Raw genomic sequence first — 27,668 nt, forward strand, 5'->3', positions numbered from 1 at the left:
CCCCACACCCCACCCCCGTTTTTGTTTTGGGGAAAGGAGAAATGTTTCTATTAAAGGGAGACATCTCGAATTCCATAATGGGATGTTACTCTAGATTAATAACAACCTCTACAGCACGTTTTCGTTCCAAAATATGAACCATTGTCATTCAAGGAGCCCGTTGCACCTGGGAACACAAAGTCGACTTCTGGCGTTTCTCGGGACTTCCAAAACGCTGGCCAGAAGCAGACTTTGCCTTCCATTTTAATAATACTCGTGTTGCTGAATAATTTCCAGACCATTTTGAATATCTAGCGTCAACCATATAACCATCCCCATCCCTTTTCCAAGTTTAATTGGTGGCATTTCAGTTTCCCCAGTGAAAGTTCCTTTCCTAAGTTCACTTACACCGATGCATCCTACTTACTTACCCATCGTTCCACACATACGTGTGGAGCCCCTGCTGCATCGCACGCCCTGTGCCATCTTCACGGATACAGCCGCGAGCAGTCGTGGGTCACACTGCTCTGTTGACAGGGCCTGTCGGTGACTCTGCACAGACTTCAGTAAACAGGATACGGCCTTCCTTTATGAACGCCCGTGAGCAATTCAGATGTAGAAGATAACGTGCAAAAAACACGGAGAAAATACTTACAAGCTCTATAATCCAAAGCATGGTATATAATTTCAGATTTCTTATAACAGTTATTAACGGGAGCCAAAAAAAAAAAAAAAAAAAACGTAACGTTTATAGACAAAATTACATTTTAGACTGTGCCCTTTGGGTTCCAGAGATGGAGCTGAGAATAGGATAAAAGGGAACATGGGCCTTTTGAACCCAGTTCAGTTTTCCTTGTTTGTTTTGTGGTTACATGTATCCTGTTAAGTCCTGCGGGAATTCTCTGTTTATGTAAGTGCGATATAAGAATGTTGCAGAAATGCCTGGGTGTGTGCAGGTCTCATCGTAAGTGGCTGATAGTTGGGACCTAAGGCAGTGAATGCTGGTGACAAGGACACAGCGACTGTCATCCTTCTCACCGTTATCACAGAACCCTTTTGCTTGACGAGTCCTGGCAGTGGTCCTAGAAAATCAAGCCCTACGTACGTTTTAAACCTTTAATGGATGTTATCCAATTAACATCCACAGCTTGATCGTTGACCCGGTGATCCAAAACCTGAATAGAGTGTCACACGGGCAATGTGAGGCCAATAACTCATCAAGGACCACCTCTATCACCCACCGTGACCTTGCATCCTAAGCCACCCATCACCCCAGCCCAGCGCCTCCCACCCAGTCCTTCCCTCGTGAAACTCGGGGTGGGGGTGGCACCTAGATGTGGACCTGGGAGGGCTTTCTGGGAGCATGGCTGTTCGAGTCAGGACAGGTTACCCCAGGCAACCGTGCGCCCCTGTTTGCATTATTTCTCTCGAAGGTGGGCAGATTTTTCCATAATTCCCTAAAGAATTAGGAAAACACTGAACTACTTTGAAACTGTTTAAAAGAGTATTTTTAGGAAACACAGAGAAGGTTTCTGTTCCGGGAACAGACCCCAGCTTCCGGAGACCATGTTAAATTACTGGAAGTCAGAAGTCGCATTGACTTCAATGGCAGGATCTGTGATGTGGAACTCATCCGCATAGAAGGCTGGAAGCTTCGGGTCATTCCTGGCTCGGCAGCCCAGAGGCTGACCTCCGCTGTCTCCTTTCGCTCCATGTAAACACCATTCTACTGCTGCGGATGAGTCAGATCGATGGGGAACTTGACCCGATCGGGTTTAGGATATTCCTCAGCTCACGGGCAATAACCTGTACTGAAACGTATATGTTTATTTTCAAACGGTAACTGCCTAAATTCTAGGAGAATGTTTGATTTCCCATGGAGACATTTTATTTAATTACTCGAATCCTGCCATCTGTAAGTGGAAGTATTTCAGGGTAGATCTCCACCACAGAAATAGAGACCCAGGGTCCTTGCTGGAAAGGAGCTTGAAGATGAACCAGTCAAGACCTATAACTTTTTAGGAACAGAGATGACTGGGAGAGGCAAAGTGACTTGCCCAAGTCCCCGGTCGTAGAACCAGCTGGAAAGCAGCCTTGCAGGATCATCCTCCAGGGCCTGTTTCCAGTGAGTGGGGACACATGACTGGGGCACCTGCCACCATGCTAGAAATGGTGGTTTCGTCAGAGAACAGTCGTATTTGAGTTTGCAGCTTATGAATTGTCTCACATACATCATCCTGATGATGAGTCAATCAATTGGTTCAACATCTTGGCTAAAGGAATTGTTAAAAAATGCCTAGAAAAAAAAAAAGGAAGTTTCTGTTTTCTAAATTAAATGTTAAGCTGTCACTATAATATGTACATACCTTTTTATGGTGCTTACCATATTCATTCTCTATGTCTGTTGCTCCTTGTAGGCTGGAAACTTTGCAAAGCAGGGTCTCTGACTTAGTCACCTTTTAGCCTGAGGACCTAGCACCCTGGCTGACACCGAAGGTGCACAATGAATGGTTAATAAGCCCCTGAATCAATTAATACTTCAGTGCGAGATAAAAATCAGGAAGGCACTGATGGCCCCCACGCTGCTGGGCGACAGCCTCCTTACTTAGACTCAGTTGATCCTATTTCTAAAGCTTTTAAGGGGCCCTTTACTTGCGAGTCTATTTTCATTTCTTTAATTTTAAAACTCCTTAGTGTCAGGAAATTAACAGAGCAGAGGCCATCGAAACGCTCCAGAGCGGCACACTTCATGTTTATTCCAATGGACGCGTCTCATACAAAGGACAGACTTCCTGAAGGTCCCATGGCTTCCTGTCCACCTCCCAGAACTAAGGCCCTTTTGGGCTCTGCTTCTTTGCGCAAGCCCGTTCTTTCTTCTCCCGGGGTCTCTGACAAGAGCTGACCCCATAGATCCTGCGGACGCTCCAAGGACAACGTGAAAAGTCGTGCGTCCATCCCAACGGGGTTGCTCTTCAGGCTCTGGCATTGTGGGTTCCACTTCTGCCTTTGCCTGTGAAAAATACGGCTGTGTCACTTTTGAAAGTTAATAAGAAGCTACTGCCTCAGCATGCTACAATGCAGATATCTATTTCATCCTATTTTTCTATTAGCATCTTGCCTTCCCACTTTCTAGCTGCCTTTACGAATTCTGGGGGAAGCGCTGGTTGGTTTCTTAGGCCAGCAGGTGGCAGAGGGCAAGGAGAGGGTACGTGGACCCTGCCCATAACGATGCAGAGCCAGCGGGGGAAGACAGTGGATCCGCTTGCCAGATTTACCAAACTTGCCAACCTACCCCAAACTTTTTTTTTTTAATTCTTTCTAAAGTTTATAGCAAATCATATTCATGAGAGGTGGGCAAGAAGCCTCGCAGAGCCCAAGCCTAGCTGTGGCTGGGGCCTCCCCAGCCCCCTTTATACAAAACGGAAATGGGCGCCCATGGGTTTGGGCGGGCAGAGCTAGCAGGGCACTCCTGTGCAGTGAACAAAAGTCATACCCAGCACTTTCCAGACGCTCCACCCGGAGAAAGTCTGCAGAAGAGCAAGGGTCAGGAAAATGGGGTGTCCGGGAAACGGAGGATTGTACAGCTCAGGAGGAGAAAGGGGAGACGATGGGACAGAATGAGAAAGAGTCAGAGGAAGACGGAGCAGAATGACGGAGGGGACACACACCGATGGGGAGACCGTGAGGGTCCCAGGGCCTTGGCAGCCCTTCCGGGGCAAATTTCTGCAGTCTTTAAAAGAGTTAAAAAAAAAAAACAAGCTTTTAAGAAATCCATAAATTTGACAATTTGTCTGTTGTCCAAATGCATTCCACGGGTTGAATTTCGGTGGGCTGGCCTGTCTCAGAAGGGCACGTGTGGGGTTGGAGTCTCACCAGATTCTCCAGAGGTGGCTTCGTGCCCTCAGATTCAGATTATGCCAGGGTCGTGGGATTGTGCCAGGGCCTCCAGACAGTATCCCACTGGCTGCCCTCAGCTTCATAGGAGGCTGCTTGGCATGTGTGTGCGTGTGTGTGTGCGTGCGTGTGTGTGTGTGTGCGCGCGTGCACTTTGCTGTCACTGAAGGCAGAGAGATGAGAGAACCTGTGTGTGTGCGTGTGTGTGTGTGTGTGCACGCGTGTGTGCATGCACGTGCGCATGCTTTGCTGTCACTGAAGGCAGAGAGATGAGAGAACCCGCCAGTCTGCCATCCATCTGCAGTGCCTCCCGCAAGAGGGTGCAAGGTTATCTCAGGTCAGTGGTTGTTACTACGTAAGGATCTGGTGGGTTTTTTTTTTTAAGTTAAAATAGGTTTTTACTCTGGATCTTTCTGAGCCTTGATTTTGGATGTCAGTGGGTGGTAGAAAAGGAAAGCGTGAATCTGCACTCGATCTCGAATCTTCTGTTCTGATTGTTATGGGTTGAATCGTATCCACCAAAAATTCTTATGTTGAAGTTCTAACCCTCAGCATCTTAGACTGTTGTCTCATTTGGAGACAGGGTTAGGATGAGGTCCTGGCGGGTGAGTAAGGTGGACCTGTCCCCCAGAATGGCTGGGGACGTATGGACACGCACACAGGGAGAACGCCATGTGAAGGCTGGACTTATGCTGCCAGGAGCCAGGACAGGCCTGGGACAGACCCTCCCCTACTGCCGTCAGTGGGAGCCTGGCTCTGCCATCACTTGGTTTTGGCCTCCAGGTCTGCGAGGCAAGACCTTTGTGGTTCTAAACCACCAGGCGTGTGGTGCTTTGTTTCTGCAGCCCTAACAACCTCGAGTTCACCGGTGTTTCTGAAGGAAAGGCATCTTCTTGTCATTGACAACCACATGGATTGATTAACCAGATCTCACTATCCAACTGACTTTTCTTTTTAAAATCTCCGTTTAATGACTCCATACGACATCTCTTTTTATTTTATTTAATTTTATTTATTTTATTTTCTATTTTATTTATCTTATCTCATCTTATCTTGTCTATTTCCAGATTCTCCATGTGAGAATCTGAGTAGAGGATTTGCTTAAAGATATGTCTCATAGGGTACAGCACAGTGCCTGCGTGTATGTGCTTAGTATCTTGTGGATGGTTTTGGGGGGCGCGAAAGGGAAGTTATTGGCATCATAGCATCCAGTAGAAGTACTAGTGCTAGATTTAAGTTACTTTACTTTGGGGATTTATTCTGCTTTTAGTCAGATAATCCAGCGCACCTCAACCAGGCCCTTGCAGTGTCTACTGTCACTGCTAATACTGCAAAGCCAAAACATGTCCCCAATTTTCAGAGGACAAATTAAATTGCTAGTATTTTATCCAAATTGTGTCAAAAACTTGATCTCTTCCACTGCTTCCCACTTGAACCTTAGAAATGGTGTCTGATTTAGCACAAAATGATAAAAATTAGGTAGCTTCATTTTAACGTGTCACTACACGCCTGTGTTCTACAAAGAGCAGATGCAGGGCTGCCACCTGAACAAATTAGAGCCACAGAGAAGACACTCTCCTCCCCCTGGGGATCCTGCACGTGCAAAGTGCTGCTGGACCCCAGCCTCACACCAAGAACGGGGTTTCCAGGCTCCACCCCAGGCCGTCCCGCTGCAAAAGCAGACTTATCAGAGATAGATGACAGTCACAAACCGTTAGGCCGCGCAAATGGCAAAGTAACTCAGTGGAGACGACCCTCATGGACATCCAGGAACTCTCTTTCATGACCCTCCATGGCTTTTTAAAAAAATCATTTTGATTGGCCTCAGCTTAAAGACAGAACCAGTCTGGGGAGTGTTTTTCTTCTTACCTGGTGGTCATGTTTAGCCCAGGCCCTCACGACAGGGCATGGGGACCAAACGAGGCGGTGGTGCTCAACGCACCTGGGTCTTCTGCTTTCTGCACCTGCTCACACATGCCCAGGGCCTGCGGGCACTGAACCCGAGCGCATGACGTTGGCCTGAAACTCGATGTCCTCCTGTTCATCTATGTCCAGACAGCATGAGGGGAGTCGGCAAAGCCCAAGTCAGGCCTCTCAAAATATAGTTTGTAAATTATCTCAGACTGTCTCAAGAAACACTAAACAGACGTATGTGCCTCAGGTAGTGTGTGAAATGAGCAAGGGGAGGACGTAAACCACCACCACCACCATTCCCACCATCATGCTGAATGGTCGTTTTTGTATATTTAATGATGCCAGAGACCGTTGGGCCCAGGGACAAAAGAAAACAATCAAAAAACTCTTTGGACACACAGAGGTATTTCCCTGGCTTACCTCTCTCCCCAAGCTCAGGTGTCGCCTGCACCTGCAGACACACTTAGAAAGTGACCTGGCAAGTAAAGTCACTTTTAGCTACTATACCTTAGCTACCTTTAGCTTTAGCTATGTGGCCTTTGCTAAAAACGTTCTTTATTTTATTTTAATGGGATTATTGCTGCACATCCAGTGCCGAGTCAGACGGCCCAGCTCACTCAGGCACAGTGAAGTCAACACCACTGAGTTGTGCCACGAGATTATTCGGACCTTCTGAGCCCAGAGCAAGCCTCAAAGAACCACGCTGTGATGCTAAGAAAAAGCACTTGTGGCAAACGATCGTGCCTAGAAAACCTCCTCACCGTTAGTCGGGTGCTGGGCGGTGTTCAAGGGCCTGTGTTTAAACCCTCCCTTCACCAGTGTAGCTTGACGAATGAATCGGCCCTTACCAAAAAAAAAAAGGTTCCTAGAGAGTCATGATGTACTTGCCAGAGCTGGCATCTCTGAACTGGAGATGGGTTCAGGTACCCTGAATGGTTTTTTATTATAAAACGGGGGCAAAAGGAGAGAGATTTAGCACAGCATTTATGGATGTGGGCCCTGACGCCCCAGAGCCTGGGTCCAAACCCTGGCTCCACCACTCAGCAGCTGGGCAGTTTGGGGAAGGTCACTTAAAACTATAAGCCTCAGCCTCCCCAGCTGCCACACGGGCAGGATGAGAATACCCACCTTTTAAGACTTTTCAAAGGATTAATAGCTTACACGGTGCCAGGCACGCTGTAAGCAGAGAATGTCAGCTGTCCTCATCCAAAGTTCCCAGATACGTGGGAATCCAAGTGAGGACGGGATGGCTATACCTCTACCTGTGGCTGTTAGTAAAATTGATGCCAACACATAGTCTGATGAACTTTTCTATTTTCATATATATATATATATATATGTAATACTCCTCCAAATTCCTGTGGGATTTTTTTTGGGGGGGTGTGGATTTACACATCCCTTCCATAGACAGACGTCACGCACACGTGAGACACGTGTGCACGTTTTTATCCCCGAGGCTCGAGAAAGCTCTCGGACGCCCTGTCACGCCTTCCTGTGTGTAGCCTCCAATCACAGGTGCAGGCAGCACTCACTCCGACCTCGGGTTGTCTTGCTTACCTGAAATGTCCGTTACCCACAAGCTGTAGTGAGCACAGCAAGAAGGCGATATATTTAGTCCTCTGGTGTAGATACCCGATACATCCGTACATAGCAACCCAGAGTTAGAAATGGCAGGAAGGAATGTTGTTAAGCCGCCCGTGTATGCATCATCTAGAGTCTGGGCAGTGGCACAGACACTTTCAATGGGACAGATGATGCTTAGGGAGTCTCTGTTTACGGGCACAGCTCCCCAGAGAAAGAACACGTGCATATTTATTCCTGCAGTCATTCAACAAACGCTGGAGCCCCTGCGAGGTACCAGGCTCTGGGACTACCACAGTGAAACACACACATTTCCTTTTCCTATGGAATTTAGAATCTCATAGAGAAGACAGGCCGTAAACATACATTATGGCGTCGGATAGGGTATCAGTTTCCTGTGGCTGCTGTAACAAATGACGACAAACCCGATGGCTTAAAACAACAGAAATTGGTTCTCTCACCGTTTGGAGGCCAGATGTCACAATTCAGTTCACTGGGCTGAAATCAAGGTGTCAGCAGGCTGTGCTCCCTCCAGAGGCTTTAGAGAAGAATCTGTTCCTTGCCTCTCCCGGCTCCTGGTGGCTGCCAGAACTCCTCGGCCACGTGACTCTGATCTCTGCCTCTGTGTTCACTTTGCTGCCTTCTCCATCTGCCTGCATTAACCCCCTGTGCCTCCATCTTATAAGACACCTGTGATGGTGTTTCGGGCCCATCCAGACGATGCCAGCTAATCTTAAGATCCTTAATTCTATCAGTCTGTTACCATATAAAGTAATAGATACTTACTCCTCGGAATCAGAGGGTAAATTTATTTGGGGGGATGGCCATTATGCAGCCTGCTCTAGGGAGTCACAAGTGCTTTGGAGAAAAATTAGTGAAAAGAAAGAGGGTGAGAGATGCCATTTGGGGCAAGACCAGCAGAGGAGGTCCCCCTGAGGAGACGCATTTACTTGTAAGCAGAATGTCCAGGAGCCCAGCAGCCCAGGGCTCGCCGCTCGGAAGTATCTGTGACCTGCCGTGGACAGGCATCCCGTGTTTGAGTGGCACCTAGGAGCGCATTCACCTGCCCTGTCCTTCCCTCCTTTCTGCTCAGAATTCTGTCTCTCCCTTTCCAGTTGCCACCGCCTCCCAACTCGCTTCTTCTTGTCTCCTTTTAAATTTGCTCAAGGCTTCCAACCTTAAAAAAATTTAAAGAAAACATAAAAATCACGTCTTTATATTTATACAGCAGGCAGCCTACATTTCTCATCTCCTCTGCTTTCAAACTTCTTGAGAGAATTACCTGAAGACACCCTCCCCCCCATCTGCTGGCTGCCACCACCGTCTGTCCCCGCCCCAGGCCACCTCCCTCCTCCCTCAGGGAGCGAAGACCCTAACTTCCTTCCTAGATCACTCTTTGGATCTGCGTCCTCGCCCCATCACCTGCCACCGCCTTACAGAGCTTGCTGAGGTCCCCACCGCCTCACTGTCCCGACTCCAAGGGGCCCCGTCCTGTTCTCGTGTGACATGTTTGATGCGGCCACTTTTCTGCTCTTTTCCTTGGCTTCTGTGACACTATCCTCGGCTGCTTTTCCCTCTCCCTTTCTGATTATTCCTTCACAGGCTCCTTGGTGGAGGGTCCCTCTACCCTGCTACAAGTGCCCCTGCATCCTCTGCCCTGGTCGCCTGCCTGTCTCCCTCCTGACGCCCTCTCTGCAGGGCCTGGATGAGGACACGGTCACTCTCGCGCACGTGAGTGGCCGTCTCCTCTTTAACCATCAGACTGTGTCCACTGAGGATGGTGTCCTGGTCCCCAGCTTCCTGAGCTAAGCCTTGTCTGGGAGGGATTAGGTTGGAAGCTGATGGAAAGAAGAGAAGCTGACTGAGTGACCCGTAGACATCAGGCCTGGGACTGCAACGCAGCCGGTGCCTCCTCACCCCTCACCTGCCAGGGCCCTCGAGGTCAGAAGGAAAGTAGACGTCACCAGGGGGTGGAGGCCACTGTGGAATTTAAGGTAAAGGTATTTCGGTATTTAAAATATTTTGGTCCTAAAGCTTCAGAATTTCAGGCCTCAAAGGGCCCCTCCCAGCAGAGAAAGAAAGCGAAAGGCACGCATCGGAGCCGGAAACAGAAACACCTGCCCATTCACATCGATTGTCTGTGACATAATCCCCTTCAGTGAGGCTCAGCCGATCTTACAATGCGTTTGATGCAGTTCACACTAGCTGAGGCCTCAGAAAGCACACATCCCACAGATAGAAACAGAAACAGGACTCCGCCTCGGCCCAGCCCCCAGCGCCTGTGCCACCTCCGAAAGACAGCGGGGTTACTGACGATGTCATTATTTATAGTGCCCCCAGTCCCTGCCAGCGCCCAGCCTTCGGCCACCTGCTCATCTCAAGGCCTGAGTGGGTCGTCCGAGGTGCTGCCGACGGGAACAGTAGAGCCGCCCGCCCACATGTGGCAGGCGTGGAGTCTGGCCCCACACTACCTGTCGCAGCCTCCGTTTCCCAGTTAGGAGACTTTTTCCTTTATTTAAGGGCTGGTTTCGCGTCCCGCAGTTCAGGCTGAGCTCCAGACCCTCCTCCACCTGCTCTCCACACGGAGTGAATGAGGCATCACGTGCCGAGGGCGGGACACTGTCCTCTGCGGCTGCTCCGTGGGCCAGCACGTTTCGGTGCCCCGTGAGCACACCGACTGTCCCTTTCCCTTAGCGGTGCCCCGTTACTCAGAGCTGCATGTCAATCCTGAGTGCTTCGGTCGTGTGCTAGAAAGCTGCAGGATCCCAGCTGATACATAGAAAAGCCACCATCCCACCGGACCTCGTCTGGGTGGCCCTGTTTTCAGAGTTAAAAGTTGGTTTTGTGAGAACGACCCAGCCTCGCCTCGCCTTCCTGTTGCTTAAGTTCCCCTGGAGCTGTCACTCAGCCGTTGCTGGCAGCAGACACCACAGGCCTTATTCCCGCTGCGGTGCCGTGTGCTGACCCCTGTGTCTCCAACAAGGACAGCCTGTGTGAGGCTTCGTTTCTGCGGGCGGCCCCACCCCCGCGCCAGAGACTGCCTTCTCATTGTTCACATTATCCAGGCGGAGAAAATGACTCTCTTTTGCTTGGGCGGAGGACGAAAAGGGACCAAAGGTAAACAAACTGAAATTCAAAACTTTCTCATCCTGCACTTCTGGGTGGAGCAGCCCCTTCGGGCATGTTTAGAAATCCCAGAAATGTGGAGGGAGCAAGGCCTCTGAGTCCCCAAGTATGGGGCTGAAATCTCAGCCCCACCCTTTACTAGCTAGGTGACCTGAGGCAAGTCACACTGTCCCCCCGCCAGGTCTGGGTGCCAGAATCCCTTGATCTTTATGTGCATTAAATGAAATAACCTTGGAAATAACCTCGGGGGTGTAATCATTGATGAGTAGGGGGTGGGGGGGTTCCCACCGAACTTCTGCCCACCCTTCACACTTCTCTTTAAAGCTTCGGCATCCACTTTTTAAGTCTTTATTCATTATAGATTTGAGGGGTTGACTGGTTTGTTTGGGGGAGCTCAGAGGAGATTAAAACAATTAAGACCAGTCCCCAAAACGCCCTCCAACGACAGTACAGGTCCACAGTGCTTTCTTAAAACAATTAGCAAATGAACAAGCATACTGCGCTGTTAGGAGCAGGTTCAGCTTTTAAATTTTTTTTTTTAAATCGTGGTAAAATACACCTACGATAACACCTAGCATCTGGACCCGTCTCTGAGTGGACAGTCGGTACGTTCACATTGCTTTGCTGCCATCCACAGAACTCGTCTCATCTCGAAAATTTGAAACTCCAGCCCGCCCCGCCCCCGCCCCCGCCCCCAGTCCCGGTAAGTTCCCAGTCAAGGAAAAGCAAAGGCTGACGCTCGGCCTCCTCGTGAGGGGTACAGCAAGGAGGGGTGGGGACCGAAGCAACCTAAAGACCGCAGCTGAGGTTGGAACTTTGTGAAGAGTCTTCAGACCGGGAAGTAAGCCCTGGAAAGAATTAGCCATTCTGTAGATGGAGTGGACGACCCCGGAGCGCCCTCTGCCGCTTGGTGCACGGCGCCCCCTGCTGGTCGAAGTCTATTGTTGCTTGTAATTAATACTTGGCCTTAAAATTGAGCATCTTCTTATCAGAAGGAAGCACAGAGCACTCTAATGCAGTGTATGTCCTTGGCAGTTTCATCAAATCTAAACGATAGTGGGGGGCAATTTAGTTTTTCATGTCCTTTAAAAATAACCGATTTTAAAAACTGTGTCTGAGAAGGTTAGCTTTTCACCATTAGGTGGGCCGTGACAGTGATCGCACCAGCTCCTTTATGAAGTGTTCCAGACAGATGTGTGACAGTAGTCGTGACTGTCAACAAGCCACGCGGAGAGTACGAGGCGCTACATAAACCCTTTGTAATGTGCTCATCCAGGCTCCCGAGCTTAGCGAAAACCAAGCTTTCCCTCAGTCATCACTAGTCGGTTTACTCCACCCCTTTCAGCCTGGTACAGTGTTTGCTGGCCCGACTTTCCACGTGCTGACCTTTGGTTTTCTCACCTACTCAAGTGGCTTTTCACCCACACCACCCTACAGGACAATAGCCCCATTCCCACTGGCCATGACAAGCTTGCTCCCTGCCACCCTCGTTACTGCTGCTCCCCAGAAAGTGGGCTCTTTGGCCATTGTCACACATTTTCACCCTGGTTCTAAGAGTCATCCTGATGGAATTCTGTGTCATTCCCCTGGGGACACGGTGACTTCTCATGAACTCACTGTTCGCATTAAGACGTTTAGAAACAACCAGATCTAGTTCTGGTGGCAGTCAGCGAGTGAGTGAGACCCCCAGCAATGCTCACATACGTCTGTCTCTCACTGTCACATAGCACATCGGTCCCTCTGCACCTTGTGAGTGCCACCTGCAGATACCTCCAAATCTGACCATTTCTCACCATCCAGTGGTCCGATGTCATCCCCCCGGGATTGTTATATAGTTCCCGGACGGGGCTCCCTGCTTCTGCCCTGCCCCTGGAGCCCCCCGCCCCCCCACACACACACCCACACAGTCTGTTCTCATGCAGCTCTGGGGCAGCCTGTCAGAATGACAATGTGATCACATACTCCTCTATCTACAACCCCTGGGGCTCCCATCTCTCTGGGAGTGGAAGCTGGAGTCATGACTATCACCTAAAAATTCTTAATGGACCCCCCCCACCGCACCCCCATGGTGTGCGTACGGCCAATGCAATTTGATGCTAAGATTCAAAAGGCCAAATAGTGTCCCTTAGGTGATTACCAGGTCTCTCTGAAAACTCAAGCAAGATAGGCAGGCACGTGTGCACGATCTGATAGCGTCTTGCCCTGTTTTGGCCCCTCTACCCCCAGGCGATTCAAATTAGGGTGCCTTCTGCATGGAGTGACATGGGACGCAGTTTTCAGAAGATGCTGTTGGTGAAAACCCAGCTGTCGGCCACCTTCTGAAAGCTGCCCCTCCCTCTGAATCCAGACTACCCTGTCATGAGCACATGTTAAGATTGACAGCTACAGGGGTCCCTATTATTTTAAAATGTTTCTCTGATAAAGAAAAAAAGAATCTGTGCTCTTTGTGGAAAATGGGAAAATCCAAAGAGGAAAATAAATTCAGCCCTAATCTTACCACCCACAGATGACTCTGCTGATAGCGTTTTATGGTGGTCCCGGGAACCCTATATGATAATGATAGCTAAGATCGATTGGTCACACTCGCTGCGCCCAGACCTGGTAGGAGCATTCTGTGCAGATCATGGGGCCACAGAGGCGCTGATGGTCTGGTCATCTGAGACGCGCTGAGGAGCCAGCACCAGAATGCAAATCAACTCGCTCACCAAGCACGCAGTCCCGAGCCGAGCTGTGACCGCCTCTTTGTATGTGGTATTCTTGGGGATTAACCACCAGTGGAGACTTAGACCAGGTGAAACGCCTGTTGAATCTTTTTTTCTAAGTACAACTCTGAATGACAATGACGCCCGGGGCCAGGCATTTAATTCACAGTAGCTGCGTGTATTTTACTTGTTCTCACCGCAGGGGTCGAGAATCTCTGGCTTGCTACTAATACTGATTATTCAGGGTCATGGAGACAGCTTTATGACGTCTTCAAAAGCATGGTCAGCAGCCTCTGGACACTGAGTCAAATCCAGAGCTCTTGGCAATGTTCCTCTGTGAAACGGAATCCCGTGAGGACGTGCAGAAATGGCAGCACCCTTGTGGCTGGGTTTGTATGTTCTCTGAGTTCAAATGCTGATGGGGACAACTGGCTTCTTCAGATCCCACTCCCGCATTCTTGAGAAAGAGACTCGGGTCGTCCAGCGCAGGTCAGGGACTGACTGTGTGAGGAGGCAAGTCTCGGAAAGGTGCCCGTTCTGTGGTTCCAGTCTCATTGACTCAACTGTAGTATCTCAGACCAGGGGTGCTACTTCTGTAAGGGTCGGGGCTGCCTTCCTCCACCGTGCACACTTTGCTCTTCTTTGGGGGTCTTGATCTATGATAAAACTTTGTCGTAACTTAGCTCACTGTTATAGGAACTTAAAAAGGAAAGGTTAAATACTGCCCCCAGCACAGACCTCCATAGAGCTAACGCCTGCTTAATGGGTTGCCACTAAGGAAAATGTTAAATTACTCATTGACCTGCCCAACCAAAGCATCGTTAGAAATGTGACTGTGGCACACACACTAACTGGCAACTGCGTGCGAGGGCTGTGAATAAAAGGGCTGCGGCCCGGTGGGGGTTAGTTTCCAGAGAGGCTGTGGAAGAAGAGAGTAATGCCAGTGGCCGTGAAGGCAGAGGATTGTGTGGAGGGGACCACAGTCTACGAGAGATGACTGTATCTTGAAATGCACATCAGTAGTTCAAAGTAGTTCAAATTTCATGGTCAGTGCCTAGTCCTGAGAAAAAGAATCACAGTATGTCATGTCAAATAAAAGAGTGGATCAGGGGTCTCCTTTTTCAATAACCTTTTTGTTTTAGGATCATTTTAGATTTACAGAAACATCAGAAAGACGCACAAAGTTCTCACACGCCCTTCACCCTTTACTCACCTATCACAGCTTAGGGACCAACACGGGTGTGTTACTCCGAACCTAACTCTGTGGCTTATTCAGATTTCAGTAGCTTTTTCCTCATGTCCTTTTTCTGTCCTAGGATCCCATCTACATTACCATCTTTCCTCCTCAGCCTCCTCTGATCTGTGAGAAACTGTCACAGACTTTGCTTGTTTTCGTGGCCTTGGGCAATTGTCTGGAATACTGGTTAGGGTTTCTGTAGAATGTGCCTCAGTTTGGGGTTCATCTGCAGTGTCTCTCATGGTTAGATGGGGCTTATGGACTTGGGGGAGGAAACCCACGTGGGTAAAGTGTCATTCTTATCAAGAGTACATGCCGTCAACATGACTTCTCACTGCCGGTGTTGACCTTGATCACCTGGCTGAGATCATGTTTGCCAGGTCTCTCTACGGTAAGGGTCCTTTCTCCCCATTTCCATGTTGTACTCCCCTTGGAAGGAAGTTACTAAGTGCAGCCCACGCTTCTGGATGGGGCAGAAGGTTCCACCTCCCTGAGGAGGAGTATCTACATTAACTTAGGTGAAATTCTATGCAGGGAATTTGTCCCCATGTGTTTATTTATATCAATATGGACTCGTGGATATTTATTGCATGCCGTGGGTCATAATTCAGTACATTCTTTATTTTGTTGCTCAAATTGTTCCAACTTTGGCTATTGAGAACTCTTCTTGCTGTGCTTTCGTGTCCTTTGACATATTATTCCAGGCCGATAATCTTGTATATTTCCAGCCTTCGTCCTAGAATGAGCCATTTCTCCAAGAAGCCCTGGTTCCTTTTATTGGAGAACAAATAGGAAAACCAAAGATCTGGGCACTGAGTGGGTTGTTCCATTTTGCTGGCCGCTTCCTAATGAGATAAGATTGACAGCAAGCTCCGCAGCAGCAAACCCACCCCTGCAGCTGCTCTAAGGAACAAATCATGTTCATTGTCAGGAGTTTATTAGGTTTGCGTTCTGGCTTGGAAAAGTCAATGTCGTTAGCCTCTGCAAATATTTGAGGAACACAGCATGTCATGGTCAACCGGGAGGTCATGTTCTGAGTCAAGACTACTCTGGGCGAACTCACTAGAATGACACTTTTCCTGAAATAGTCTTTGTTCGTTTACCCTCTAAAAGCTTCTTGTTTTCTGAAACAGACTGGCTAAGTTTGGTCTCATTATTAGGCGAGGGCTCAGGACTTTTCTTAGAGGAAGCTGACATGCAGATAGGTATTGTGACTTTTAGCCAAGGCCATACCTACTGGGCAAGGCAGGGAATAGGCATTTTTTAAGGAACTTACTGGAAGGCACAGGGCATTTTCACACTGGAAGCATGGCCAAGGCAAAGGGTCGAATTCGGATATTTCAGGGAGAAGGAGAAAGGAAGCTTCTACACCATGTACACGGTGTTCCTTCCCTCTAAATGGTTACTTGTGATTGCTCAGGCCCCAGACCAGACTGGCAGCTTTCAGTTACGTTGTTCTAGAAGACCTAACCTAGACTCCACGTGTACCTGGCTGAAAACTAAAGACGCACCTCAGTGGCCTGTGGCCTTGATGGCTGGGGGTGGGGGCACTTAGGGCATGCTTGGCACAGATGAGTACCAGGTAGACAGCAGAGCGGTTTAGCGGTGCCAAGTTAAATCATACTGTGGAATTTTAAAAATGGAATATCGAGCTACGCTCCTGAGAAGCTCTATGAGAGATCTACCAAACCTTAACATGTTTTTTTTCAAGAGACCTAAAATGTGGTCACCACCCAGATTACAGATACGTAAGTGATTTGGGCATGCTCACTGTCATTGTGTCCTCAAACTGGACTTCCTCCTGCAAAGGTTCCTGGTCATCTCCTCCAAAGGAGTACAAAACCTCCGAGAGAATATTCACGTGGAGCAGCCAGAGGGAGGAACCCGGTTTCTCCACGTGAATAATATGGAGTCTGGCTTTGGCAGAGACGCTCGCTCGCTCCATCCTCTCTGAGGTGCAGTGACACCTTCCTCTTCCCTTGCTCCGTTGTAACTTAAAAGCCACTTTACAGTAATTTTGCAAAGCAGAGAGAGATTGCAGTGTGAGGCATTATCTTACATTCAGATAACACCGGCTACAAAATAAACACAGCATCACAGTGATTGTCCTGGGAGCTTTAGCGGAATATGGCCCAGGTGTCCAACCCCAACCACTGAAAACACACGGGGTGGCTCACCCTCTGGGGGGTCCTAGGCACAAATCAAGTCCAGTCTTGGGGCGGGGCTCACTTGTCTAAATTCTTCACAGCTTCACTGCTATGGAAAATATTTGTCAGGAAAATGAATTGTATCCCCATGCTGTGCTCGGTGTTGTTTTGAAGTTGTAATATGTAGACGTGAGCGATTTCATACCATTTCAGGCTGGCAGCCGGCAGGAAAAAGATGACAGGGCCACTCGTCCAGGCCACTAGTGATAAAGTCTCAGAGCTCGGAGCTGCTACCACTAGGGAAGTATTTCTCCTTCGCGTCAGACGGGAGGAGTAAGTGCTGCCACCAGGAGGCTTAGATGGTAGTACCTCTGTCATTTTTTGAAAACCAGTGGGAGATTCTTCCCAGATGCTGAAAACGACATGACAGAATAAAAGTTCTGTTGCATTGATAAAGTGAAACATATTTAGAGTGGGTCCTCCCAGGTATTCTTACAAATATTTCCACATGACGTAGTAAATAGGACCAGCCTAACTCCATGAAGCTTAATTTACCCAAAGCCGAAAGGGTGTTATGTGCTAAAATTTCAGTGTCCTGTTTTTACATGACTGCGATTCGTTTTGTAATGTGTCCACGTTCATTTGAGGGAAGAGTCGCTTGCATCTGAACAGAGGGAGAGAAACACCTGATGGAAGTGGCATGGTTTTGGCTCCGCTCCCCGTCCGTTTCAATTCCAGTCAGTCGACCAGTTGCCCGTCTTTTTTCCACAGTTCCCAGTGCCGTGGCTGCCGTCTCGTATTCTCTTACCCAGACCTCACCAGGCTTCCAGGCCTCTAATCAACCTCAGTATTACAGTTCCCTTTTTCACTAGGCGCGCTGATTCAGTGTGGTTTACATACAGCCAGATGCTTTCAGGTCTCTTCCCATCATTTGGTTTGAGCTGTCAAACTTACATTAACGCGTTCGCCCTGAACTGACTGAGCCGGTGAGCCGTCTGGTGAAGCCTTCCATGAGAGCACACTGGTCTCCCTCCCTGGCCCGGTTACCCCCTCAGACGTGTCCACTTCCGCCCCGCTGCCGGGTCCCTTTGGGGCAGACGTGGCAGACCGGGGCCCGTGTTGGCGGGCAGTGGCTCGAGGACCGGTGTGCCGGCCAGCTGCTCGTGCAGATCTGTCCTCTCTGTCCTCAGGTCCCTCGTGTGTGCCTTTTCCTAACATCCTTGCCGTCTCCCCCGCCCCCGCCTGCAGCTCTGTTTCGTGATGTTCTGGACCCCCAACGTCTCCGAGAAGATCCTGATAGACATCATCGGCGTGGACTTCGCCTTTGCGGAACTCTGCGTCGTCCCTCTGCGCATCTTCTCCTTCTTCCCCATCCCAGGTAACGAAAACAGAACGAGAGACGATCCCTGTTTACCTTCATGCCGGCCCCGATCTTCTCTGGAAATGTTTGCAATCACGGCCCAAACAAAAACGTAAAATTTTCACAGGGGATCGGAAAGACGTGAAGACGTTATGCGGTCGGTGGAAAGTTCAACAGGAACCGTTTGTTTCTTAAAGGACAGTGGTCGCGAACACAGTAAAGAGAATCGAGACCCGTAGGGAGAGCGTGAGCGGTTTGGGGAACGGAACTGCTTTGCCTCCCAATTTGTGGGGCCGTTTGCACAGATCTGTGCGTGCTCTCGAATTCCCAGAACTGTATACTCAAAAGTCAGTCTTTCGGCATGTTCATTGGAGAAGCAAAATGGAAAACAAGAGAATTCTAAAATCTAAAATCTGGAGAATTCTTATCTCTCTATGGGAGATAAGAATCTAGGGGCACAGTCGAGGCCAGAGGGCGTGTGGCCAGCCAGGGGAAGCCCACAGTCAAAGTGTGAGCCGGTTTGACGGTTCCCAAGCTGATGGAGTAGTAGGAGTCACGCCATAAAGAATGAGGTGGTTTTTTATTACTTGAGAAAATCCAGTCACGGAATGGTTGACTGGCGTGCTGCCTTTCCTATAACAAATGCATCGCACATCTATGTAGGTCCATATATAATATGTTTAGGGTAAGTCTAGGCACGTCTGGGTACTGTTTCTAGAAGTAACTCATCAAACCGCCAACAGTGGGAAGCAGGATCAGGGCCGGGGGGATGGAGGGAGACAGGACGGGGAGGGGACCTTTGTACTGTGTCCCCTTCAGCACTTTTTAAATTCTGTACCAAGTGCAGGTCACTACCTGTTAAAAATTTAACTGCCAAAAAATTCCACTTAAATCGTCCAGCCAAGAAGCCAGACCACGGAGCTAGTCGAGGCCAGGGCCAAGGGCGCGCCCGCCAGTCCTGGGCTGTCGCTGAGTCGGGCCACAAGCTGGCGCAGCTTTCAGATGCCAAGCATGTCTGGAGACAGGGTCTCTTGGGTGTCACCTTCCCCAATGTGGCAGAAACGGAGGAATGGAAGATGACGGCTTTGGAGCAGTGTCTGGTCTTGGTCAGGGGGACACAGAGGAGCCAAGCTTGAGAAGGGGCTGCACTCACCTGTCCCTACTCCAGGAGCAGCTAGAGGTCCCAGAGAACGCCAGCCAGTCCTGGGGTGGGATTTACCTGTGGTCTCCTCTCGACTCCACTTCCTCTCCTGTCAGACTACCGGCTTCCAGAAGCCGTCAGCCCCCACCTGTCTGCGACCTGCTGGGTTTGGGCCAGCCGAATTGACACAAAACTGTGCACCCTCACCCTGTCCCCTCGGCCAAACTGAAGTGTGTATCTGTGTGTCTCAAATCCGACCCTCCACCCTGGGCCCCGCAGGGCAGAGCACACCCTCCGTCTAGAACACAGCAGCTCCTCCAGCGGACCCGGGGCACAGTGAGCAATGCTTCCCCCTCAGACTGTCTTGGCCACTGTCTGCAGGGTAAAGGACTAGGCCTGACGTGTCCTTAACCCCCTTCCAGGTGCAGATCACACCTGAACCTTCGGGCAGTTGTCACCCGCGAGGGCGTGTGCCCTCACAGCCAGATTCAGTCAGTCCCCTGGAGCCCCTCCTGCAGTTCACACCTGGATGGGGAGACAGGCAAGGGGGGTGTGACATATTGGCTCCTCGGAAAGAAGGGGTGGTACCAGGAGAAGGCAAAAGGGGAGTGGCCTCGGCGTGCATGGTCAGAGACGAGAGCAGCGCCCTTCTTCCCTACGCCTCCCCCGGACTGTCGTCGGAAGGGCCTCTGGCCCAGCTTTTCTCCTCGTCTCGAGTCAGACTTGATCACCGTCAAGTTGCCTCTTCTCTCTTGAATTTTCTCTTCTAGAGAGGAGTGGCCAGAGCTTGAGGCTGGGGTCGGGGTGGGGCTGGGGCTGGGGGTGGCAGGAGTGGACAGGACGGCCCCGGAGCAGGCCCCGCCGTCACGGTGGAGGAAGGAAGCTGCCCACAGCCTGCTGTCTGGATGTTAGGGGCTGTGACGAAGTGGGAGCCAAGGTACAGACGGGGCCGCCCCAGACCCAGAATCAGGGATCCGGGGCCAACAGAAAGATGAGGTCGCTAGCCCAGGGCCACAAGGCCTGGGTCCCAGCCAGCCAGCCGGCGACCTCGTGTGTGCCATGCAGGAGCTAGAAGCTGGAGGCTGCAGGACTGGGAGGAGCAGGGCGTCGCTGACAAGTCCTTTGCTCTCCCCTTAGTCACCGTGAGGGCCCATTTCACCGGGTGGCTGATGACCCTGAAGAAGACCTTTGTCCTGGCCCCCAGCTCCGTGCTGCGGATCATCGTCCTCATCACCAGCCTCGTGGTCTTGCCCTACCTGGGGTATGTCATCGGGGGGCTTGGGGCTTGTGTCCTTCTGCCACTTAAGTACCCTGGCCGGAGGTTTACATCTGCTTTTCCATGTGAAACCCCAACCAGAGGTAGAATTCATAATGCTGAGCCGCGTGTGGTTTCTGCCTGGGCACTAGGTGGGGGGCTGTTGCAATCCATTCTAGAAAAGTATTTTCGGGGTCAGGCCCAGACGTGGTATTCATCGAGCACCCACTACGGGCCCCGGTCTCCTGGGGAAGGGGCGTCAATGAGCCCCTTCACCTTGGAAACCCGCTGCGTTGGGCGGAGGGGTGGGCGGTGCTGCGGGCTCGGGTGAGGGGCGTGGCCGGCTGGCAGGTGCTGAGTCGAGACCCCGGGAGCGGGAGCGAGCGGAGGGGAACCCCGGCCGGAGCTGCACGCCACCTCCGCGTGCAGGTGGAGCGCTTCTCAGGTGCAGACCCCCAGCGCGACGGACGGTCCGGCCCCTCCGCCTTCTTCCCGTGGCCTGGGTTTGATTCCATGTGCCTCACCTCAGCGTTAACGACAAATGGCCTTTCGGTTCTCATCCCAGGGTACACGGAGCCACCCTGGGCGTGGGCTCCCTCCTCGCGGGGTTTGTGGGAGAATCCACCATGGTCGCCATCGCAGCCTGCTACGTCTATCGGAAACAGGTGAGACGTGGCGACGGACGCGCACACCTGCCGTGGCCGCAGAGCCTCCTCCAGGGCTAGGGAGACCTGAGCGGCCCTCCAGGGGCCCACGTGGTGGTGACACCGCACAGTCATCCCATACCGTGACTCAGGGTGAGCAGCTTGTCGACCAGAGTGGCTGAGGCTGGGTCAGGTTTCATGACAAGGGGTGCCCCGTCACGTGATTCCGTGGGTCGTTCCTCACGCCCTGCCTCGCTTCAAAAGGCAGTCATATTTCTCGGGAGGGACAGCTCGATGAAGCCAGGTCTGCCATCCTGCATCCCACTGTTGCCTCTAACAATTTTTAAAATGTAGAAACTAAATAATGGTTTTGACCACGCAAGAAAATCCTGAAGAGGTGATTCCCCCAACCACCAGGGACCGCCCTCCCCCAAGTCCTCATAAACTCAGACTTGCTCGCTACGGAATGACCAGTCCGGAAAGTCTTGGGTGGTCCACATGCCCCCGCCCACTCTTCGCCTCTACAGACCCTCGCCCCTCTTCAGCCCCAGCGCCCACCCCACTGCAGGCACTTTCTTAACCACCCCCTCCACACACACACACACACACACACACACACACACACACACACACACACGCGTGCGCTATGATGTACTAGAAGTCCATTAGCATGTAATTAGTTTGTCCTGCAGGGTTATCTAATTATTTAGAGGTATATTTCTTTCCTTTCAAAGACTGACTGCCCAGGGAGTGGGCCCCATCCCACGTTAATCATTCACCATAGAAGAGACGAGATTAACCAGGGAGTGGATATAGGCAGAGAAGAGGTGGGGACCAGGGGTAGATCGCTGGAGTACACCAGGGTGGGCTCCCCCTGCTCTCGGCTCTGCTGTGACGTGTCCCTGTCACAGCCCACGCTGACGTGTCTTCTTTGGTCTAGAAAAAGAAGATGGAGAATGAGTCAGCAGCCGAGGGGGAGGACTCGGCCATGACGGACATACCCCCGGCAGAGGAGGGGACGGACACCGTGGAAATGAGAGAGGAGAATGAATAAGGCGTGGCGGCCGCGCGGGCAGCCGAGCCGAGCCGAGTCTTCAGCCTCGTCTCCTCTCCCATTGCGTTTCGCTCTGCTTTGGTTTTGGTTTCGGTTTTAACGAGAGGCCTTGATTTAAAGGTTTCATGTAAACTCTCTGGCATATATGCCCACACTCAGGCGGGGACCTAGAGGGTGGTCTTTGCCGCTGCTTTGTAAAAACCAACAAAAACAATTGACTTCATGCCCCCGCTTCCTGAAACCCCAAAAGACATAGTTGCCTTGTAGTCCGAGTTGCGTCCTCCGCCCTCGTCCCCCGTGCATTCTCCACTTGGAACCAAAGGACTGCGGCTGTGCCGTCCGTCGCTTCTCGGCCACCACTGCCCAGCAGGCCAGACTTCACCCTGTCCCTTTTCATCTCTTTTAAGAATCAGCAGGTTACAACTCAGCTTTAATTGGCTTCTCAGTAACACGGCCGAACAGAGGGGACCCCGGTGGCCTCCCACCGTGGAGTCATCAACTGTCCACCGCACACCTGCCGACAGGCTGCAGCCGGAGCGGCCGTGCACGCCAAGGCATGGATCTGCGACGGCGCTGGGCGGACGGATGGACAAACGTCCCGTAGGAAGGCTCAGGACACCGTGGGAGCAGCCGAGTGACGACACTCGCCTGTCACCTTGCCTTCTCCTGGACCCGAGTGAGCTCCCGCACTGTGCCCCGCCGTGTACGCAGCTGAGCTAACTCTTTAAAGTGGTCACAGGCGCGCATCTCCAAATGTCGGCATCCTTCCGCATGGCTTTCCCCGAAGGCTTGTCTTTCACCCCCCTTTCCTGAAGATGGCACTAGAGGAAGGGAAATGGAGCGTTGCTAACTTTACATTTTAGTTTTTTAAGTGGACTGAAGCTTTAAGTCATAATCTAGCATTCTAATGCCAGGTTGCCGTATCGTAACTTCTGAAGTAGATGTATTACCTGGTTCTGCCATTCTTAGTCATAATCACACGGTACAGGTTAATTCCGCGTGTGACTCCCCTTCTCATGCCACAGGATAAAGCAAGACATTTTATAAACAGTATCAAAGTCACTATGTGATATTCCCTGAGACGACACATTTGAAATCCATTTAGTGCAGTATATTTTTCTAAGTTTTGGAAAGCGGGTTTTTTCTTTAAAAAAAAAAAAAATTATGGACACAGTTCAGCAAATTCTTGATTTCGTCGAAATTCCTAGACTGAAAGAACCTAAACAAAAATATTTTAAAGATATAAATATATACTGTATATGTTATGTAATTTATTTTAGGCTATAATACATTTCCTATTTTCGCATTTTCAATAAAATGTCTCTAATACAATACGGTGATTGCTCGTGTGTCAACATACCCGCAGTTGGAATGTATTGTATCGATGATCACTGTATCTTATTTTCAGCAATTTCACATAGTCTGTCATTTGTACGTAAATTTAAGGGTCAGTAAATGACTAGAGAACTATTTTTCACCGTGGGTAACAGGTTTAAATGGGCAGTAGTGGGAATGGAAATATATACTAGAAGGGCAAAAAACAGTCAAGCCTTCTGTGTTTATTGTTTTCAGTGCTGTATAATCCTGTTGTTACTGGAAGAAAAAGGAATGTAAGGGCGTAAGGTCAGCTGTGAGCATCACGGGGGTGCATTCACATATCCGGACACCCGGTGACCCTCGGGGGTGCTCACCAGGGTGACACATCCTCATGCGCTCATATCTATGTGTACTGAAAAGTAAGATGCACAGCTTTGGGGTGGTTTCAGGGGCAGATCTGCGAAGACGGGAAAAACGAGTTGTATCAGCTTTTTAAAAAGTACACGACTAGAAAATTAAACAGTATTTTTTAACGTGTGTGACTATTTCATGCTGGGGGTTGGAGCCCGAAGATCAAATTGAAAAAGCCGATTCTTTCCCGCTAAATCGAGATCAACTAGAGACTCTTCATTAGGCAACTGGAACGTGGCATTATAACTTCAGGTGCCCCTTCGGTGACAGAGATTCATAGACTGTAATATTTGGGTGGAAACAGCCCCCAGACCCGGACAGCGAGCGCGGAGCTGTGATTCGGGCCCTGAGTCACAGTCTGAAGCTGGCAGGTTCTGCTGCATCGGGTCTAACCGCCAGGGATGGGAAGGGAGGGCAGACCAGGGAGGTGGGGAGAGTCCTTCCCACCTTTCAGAGTAAGGACGGGCATTCTTTGCCTTTGCCGACCAAAGAAACGTTTCCCCAGCACGGGGCTTTTGTTTTTCTATTGCAAGTTGCTCAGCTGACAGATTTTGAAGGGCTCCACACCTGTGAGGGTCACGTGTTGAGGACCATGGAAAAGAGCAGGCGTGGCTTTCTCACTGCAGGGTGATTGCTGGTCGACAAGGAGAATCTAAAACTACAGGGCATGAGGCGTTTTTCAAGCAAATGCTGATGCGAGCTGGGGCGGCTCAAAGCTGGTTTTCGGCTATTCGCCAAGGGTTTTTCTCTGCACAAGCTGGGGGCAGAGCGGCCCTTAATGGCCTCCCTGCTTTTTTGAGGGGCATATTTGAGGTCTTTCTAAACATGTGGCTGATTTGCTCTTTCCCAATTAACGGGATCTCAGTGGCAACGGACATTGATGAGACACCCAGGAACCGAGCAGAAAGAACCCGGCGAGGCTCACCCCAGGTTGGTCTTGGTAGGGTTGGACCTGCCGGCCAGGTGGACCGGGCCTTGTGCCGGCAGGACCCCTCACCTGTTTGAAATTCTTTAATTTGGGCACAAGCTACTGGCCACGCCCCTCGCTGCCTGTCGGGCTTGTCTCTTGTGCCAAAAGGTCTCTCTCTTCTCCTGTGTTGTGTTTGTGTTCTGTGTTGTGTCATGTTCAAGCGCTAGCAGAGGGTGTAGCTTTGGAAATGTCCATGGATGGCTGGTACCTTCAGAACTGGAAACTTTTAGTGCTGGTTTAGGAGGGGCCGAGTCAAGCTTCTCTGTCATAGTAAATGCACTTTATTTTTTTACTCCTTGAGTCCTCCCAATAAATAGCCGTGGGAGCCGTGGTGGGTAGGAGGCCCCCGAGGAAGGAGGCTGGGGCTCCCCTGAGGTCTAGCGCCAGGGGCCAGCCCCGCGGTCCTCACAAGCAGCCTTTGCTGGGTCTTTCTCAGGGGGTGGGACAGTCACTACGTCTCCAAATATCGGAAAAGTTATGCAACGATATCTTGTGAGAAGTGAACCAAGTCAAAGGCAACTTCCCCCCCTAATCATCCGTTTGGGGGTCTTTTCTTCCAGGAAGGATGGAGAAGGGGAGAATAAGTTTTCTGCACCCTTGGTTTCTAGAATCATAATGATTTAAAGACTCAGTCCTCTTAATTGTTTACTTTTAATTGTTTTACTTCCAACTGAAGTGAATGAGAACCTGTTACAAAATTGAAGGTGTTTGTATTGTGCTAGTTAAATGACATTATCCTGAGAAATATTTTCTTGTATTTAAAAATCTCTCTAGTCCAGTAACTCCCAGCAGAGCAGTGCCCAGGACCACGGGCCCCGGGCGCACCGGCGGGCCGTGGCTTCCGGCCCCTCATTTTGCAGGCGAGCTGACCTCTTAAACTTCGGTGCTGTCTCCAGTCAAAGCGGCACACAGTCCAGGAAAGGAAGGGCTTTTATGCTCGAAGTCAGCCTTTTTTCATTTTTTTTTTTTCTTGGTAACCGGAAATTGTGATGGACAGGGCTTTACAAGACATGATCTGTGAGCGCTGCGATGCGCTTGGCGCCTGCAGCCGACTCTCTGAAACCTGCTGGCCTGCAGACAGCCACGCTCACACGCAGCTCTTTCATAAAAGTGAACCATAGGAAAGCGTGTTTTTGAGCGACGTGTTTGGTAAACATTCGAGATGCTCCTCCGTGTGGTTATTCGGAGTATTTCTGTCATTTGAAACAGCAAAACACCATGTGATTCATCAGCTGATCTAACCACACGTAAAGTAGGATATAGAGAAATATCTGAAGACAAATAAATGCACGAAAGGCCCCGTTAGCTGTCCTTTTAAAGGCTACACATCTAAAATCAACTACACTAATTTCGAAAGGAGAGAAACTATTATGTAATCAAAATAACCCGCTCCAGAGTCAGAAAATGTGTAACAAATTATACAATTTACCATCTGATTTTAAAAGGGAAAATTAATGAAGAGGAGATGGTGAGATCTTGTCTCAAGGTGACTCCATTTTCTTCTCAAGGCGGGGAGGGGGTAGGAACGATTAGCTGTTGCAGTCTCTGCCGAGACCACCGAAGGCGGGCCTCCTAAGTCTTTTTTTTTAAATCACCTTTGACAAATCCAAGTGGTTCCAGAAGAATATTCTCTGCTTTAACTATAATCAACCAGGGTCTCTAAAAGACTGCATAAGATACACGCACTTTTACAGATGGCAGTCAGCTCCACACAGGTTCGGCACATTTCTTATGGGGTACCTCTTTTTAAGTCAGGTTATGTAACGAAGTGCACTTCACTAACAACTTGACACTGGCTGCTACAGCCCGTGTAAAACAAAAGCGTGCAAGAGCTGGGAACCCCTTCTCTCTCCAGAAGTACATGTGGTCTCCTCAGGTTAGAAGGGAGGTGAAGACGGACCCGCCCACAGCAGCCGTGCTGCTCACAGTTGTCTGGCTCCGTGAAGTCTCAGTGGCGTGCAGAATTGGTCATTACTCTGATTTAGAGACAGATGTTCTCCAACTGTGAACCAGGGACAAGAAATGGTGCCTTTAGAGGTAGAAAACATTACAGCCAGGTGGACTCTGGTTCTTTAAAGTATGGGGCCACGAACTTGGGGGCCCACAGTTTGGATGAACCTGCTACTGACGGCGAAGTTCAAGCCACCCTGGTCTAACAAAGGAGGTACAGGGTCCATGTCCGCACCAAGCACTCAGCACCTGCAGCAAGGACCAGTCACCACAAAGCAGCGCATTCTCCTGGGGGGGCCTCATCCACAGGCTTGTGGGGCAAATACACAGCTCCTTGGGTCTATGATATATTTGGTTTGCTTCGTGATGTATCGAGAGGGCATACGAGTCTGTTCAATGCCGAGAGGCCTATGCTCATTCGCTCAAGGAGCGCTTTTGTGCTGGAGGCCATGGGCGTGGCCTCCACATCACTCACCCCTCTCCGGGCGGCACATTGGTCACCTGGACAATGAGACGCTTGGGCCATTATTGCTAAGGTTCCTTCCTGGGCCAACATACTATATATGATCTAGGATTTAGAACATGGTACAGGATCCTGCAATTGGAAAAATAAAATTACCTCATTCTACATTTCGGATCTGACCGTCACCAGTGATCCAGAATTTTTTTTTTTTTAATAAAATCAAGTCGACTGGGAGTTATTATTCTACATGTGAATAGCTGTGGCTCTCAGTTTACAGGCGCTTCTGTGCCACATCAAAACTATGGGTTTAATTTAAACTGTTGAAACCAATCACATTAAAATATGTGTGCAGCCTTTGATTAAAATTGACTGCAGAGGTCAATATAAAACATAGGTTGCATTTAAACAAGTGCTGTGTATGTATTTCACAGATGTAAGTTTTTGCATTGTTAAGAGCATTTATATATGCTTTTCTTTTTTAAATTTTTTGGGGGGATTTGTGCTCATATACTGTCAAACGGCT

The 27,668-nt window shown here is 50.1% G+C and overlaps 1 protein-coding gene across 1 annotated transcript in view; it reads left to right on the top strand.

Annotated features, from left to right (window-relative positions):
• Positions 1–23,884, top strand: part of ANKH (ANKH inorganic pyrophosphate transport regulator) — a 51,731-nt gene extending 27,847 nt beyond the window's left edge. The window contains exons 9-12 of the mRNA XM_006907133.3: positions 17,829–17,958; positions 20,219–20,342; positions 20,902–21,001; positions 21,921–23,884. Of these exons, the coding sequence (XP_006907195.1) occupies positions 17,829–17,958; positions 20,219–20,342; positions 20,902–21,001; positions 21,921–22,034 (468 nt within the window). The 3' untranslated portion in view covers positions 22,035–23,884. The remainder of the gene's footprint in view (positions 1–17,828; positions 17,959–20,218; positions 20,343–20,901; positions 21,002–21,920) is intronic.
• Positions 23,885–27,668: the final 3,784 nt, after the last annotated feature.

The sequence above is a fragment of the Pteropus alecto genome, unplaced genomic scaffold, assembly GCF_000325575.1.
Source record: "Pteropus alecto unplaced genomic scaffold, ASM32557v1 scaffold152, whole genome shotgun sequence".
NCBI classification, from domain to species: domain Eukaryota; kingdom Metazoa; phylum Chordata; class Mammalia; order Chiroptera; family Pteropodidae; genus Pteropus; species Pteropus alecto.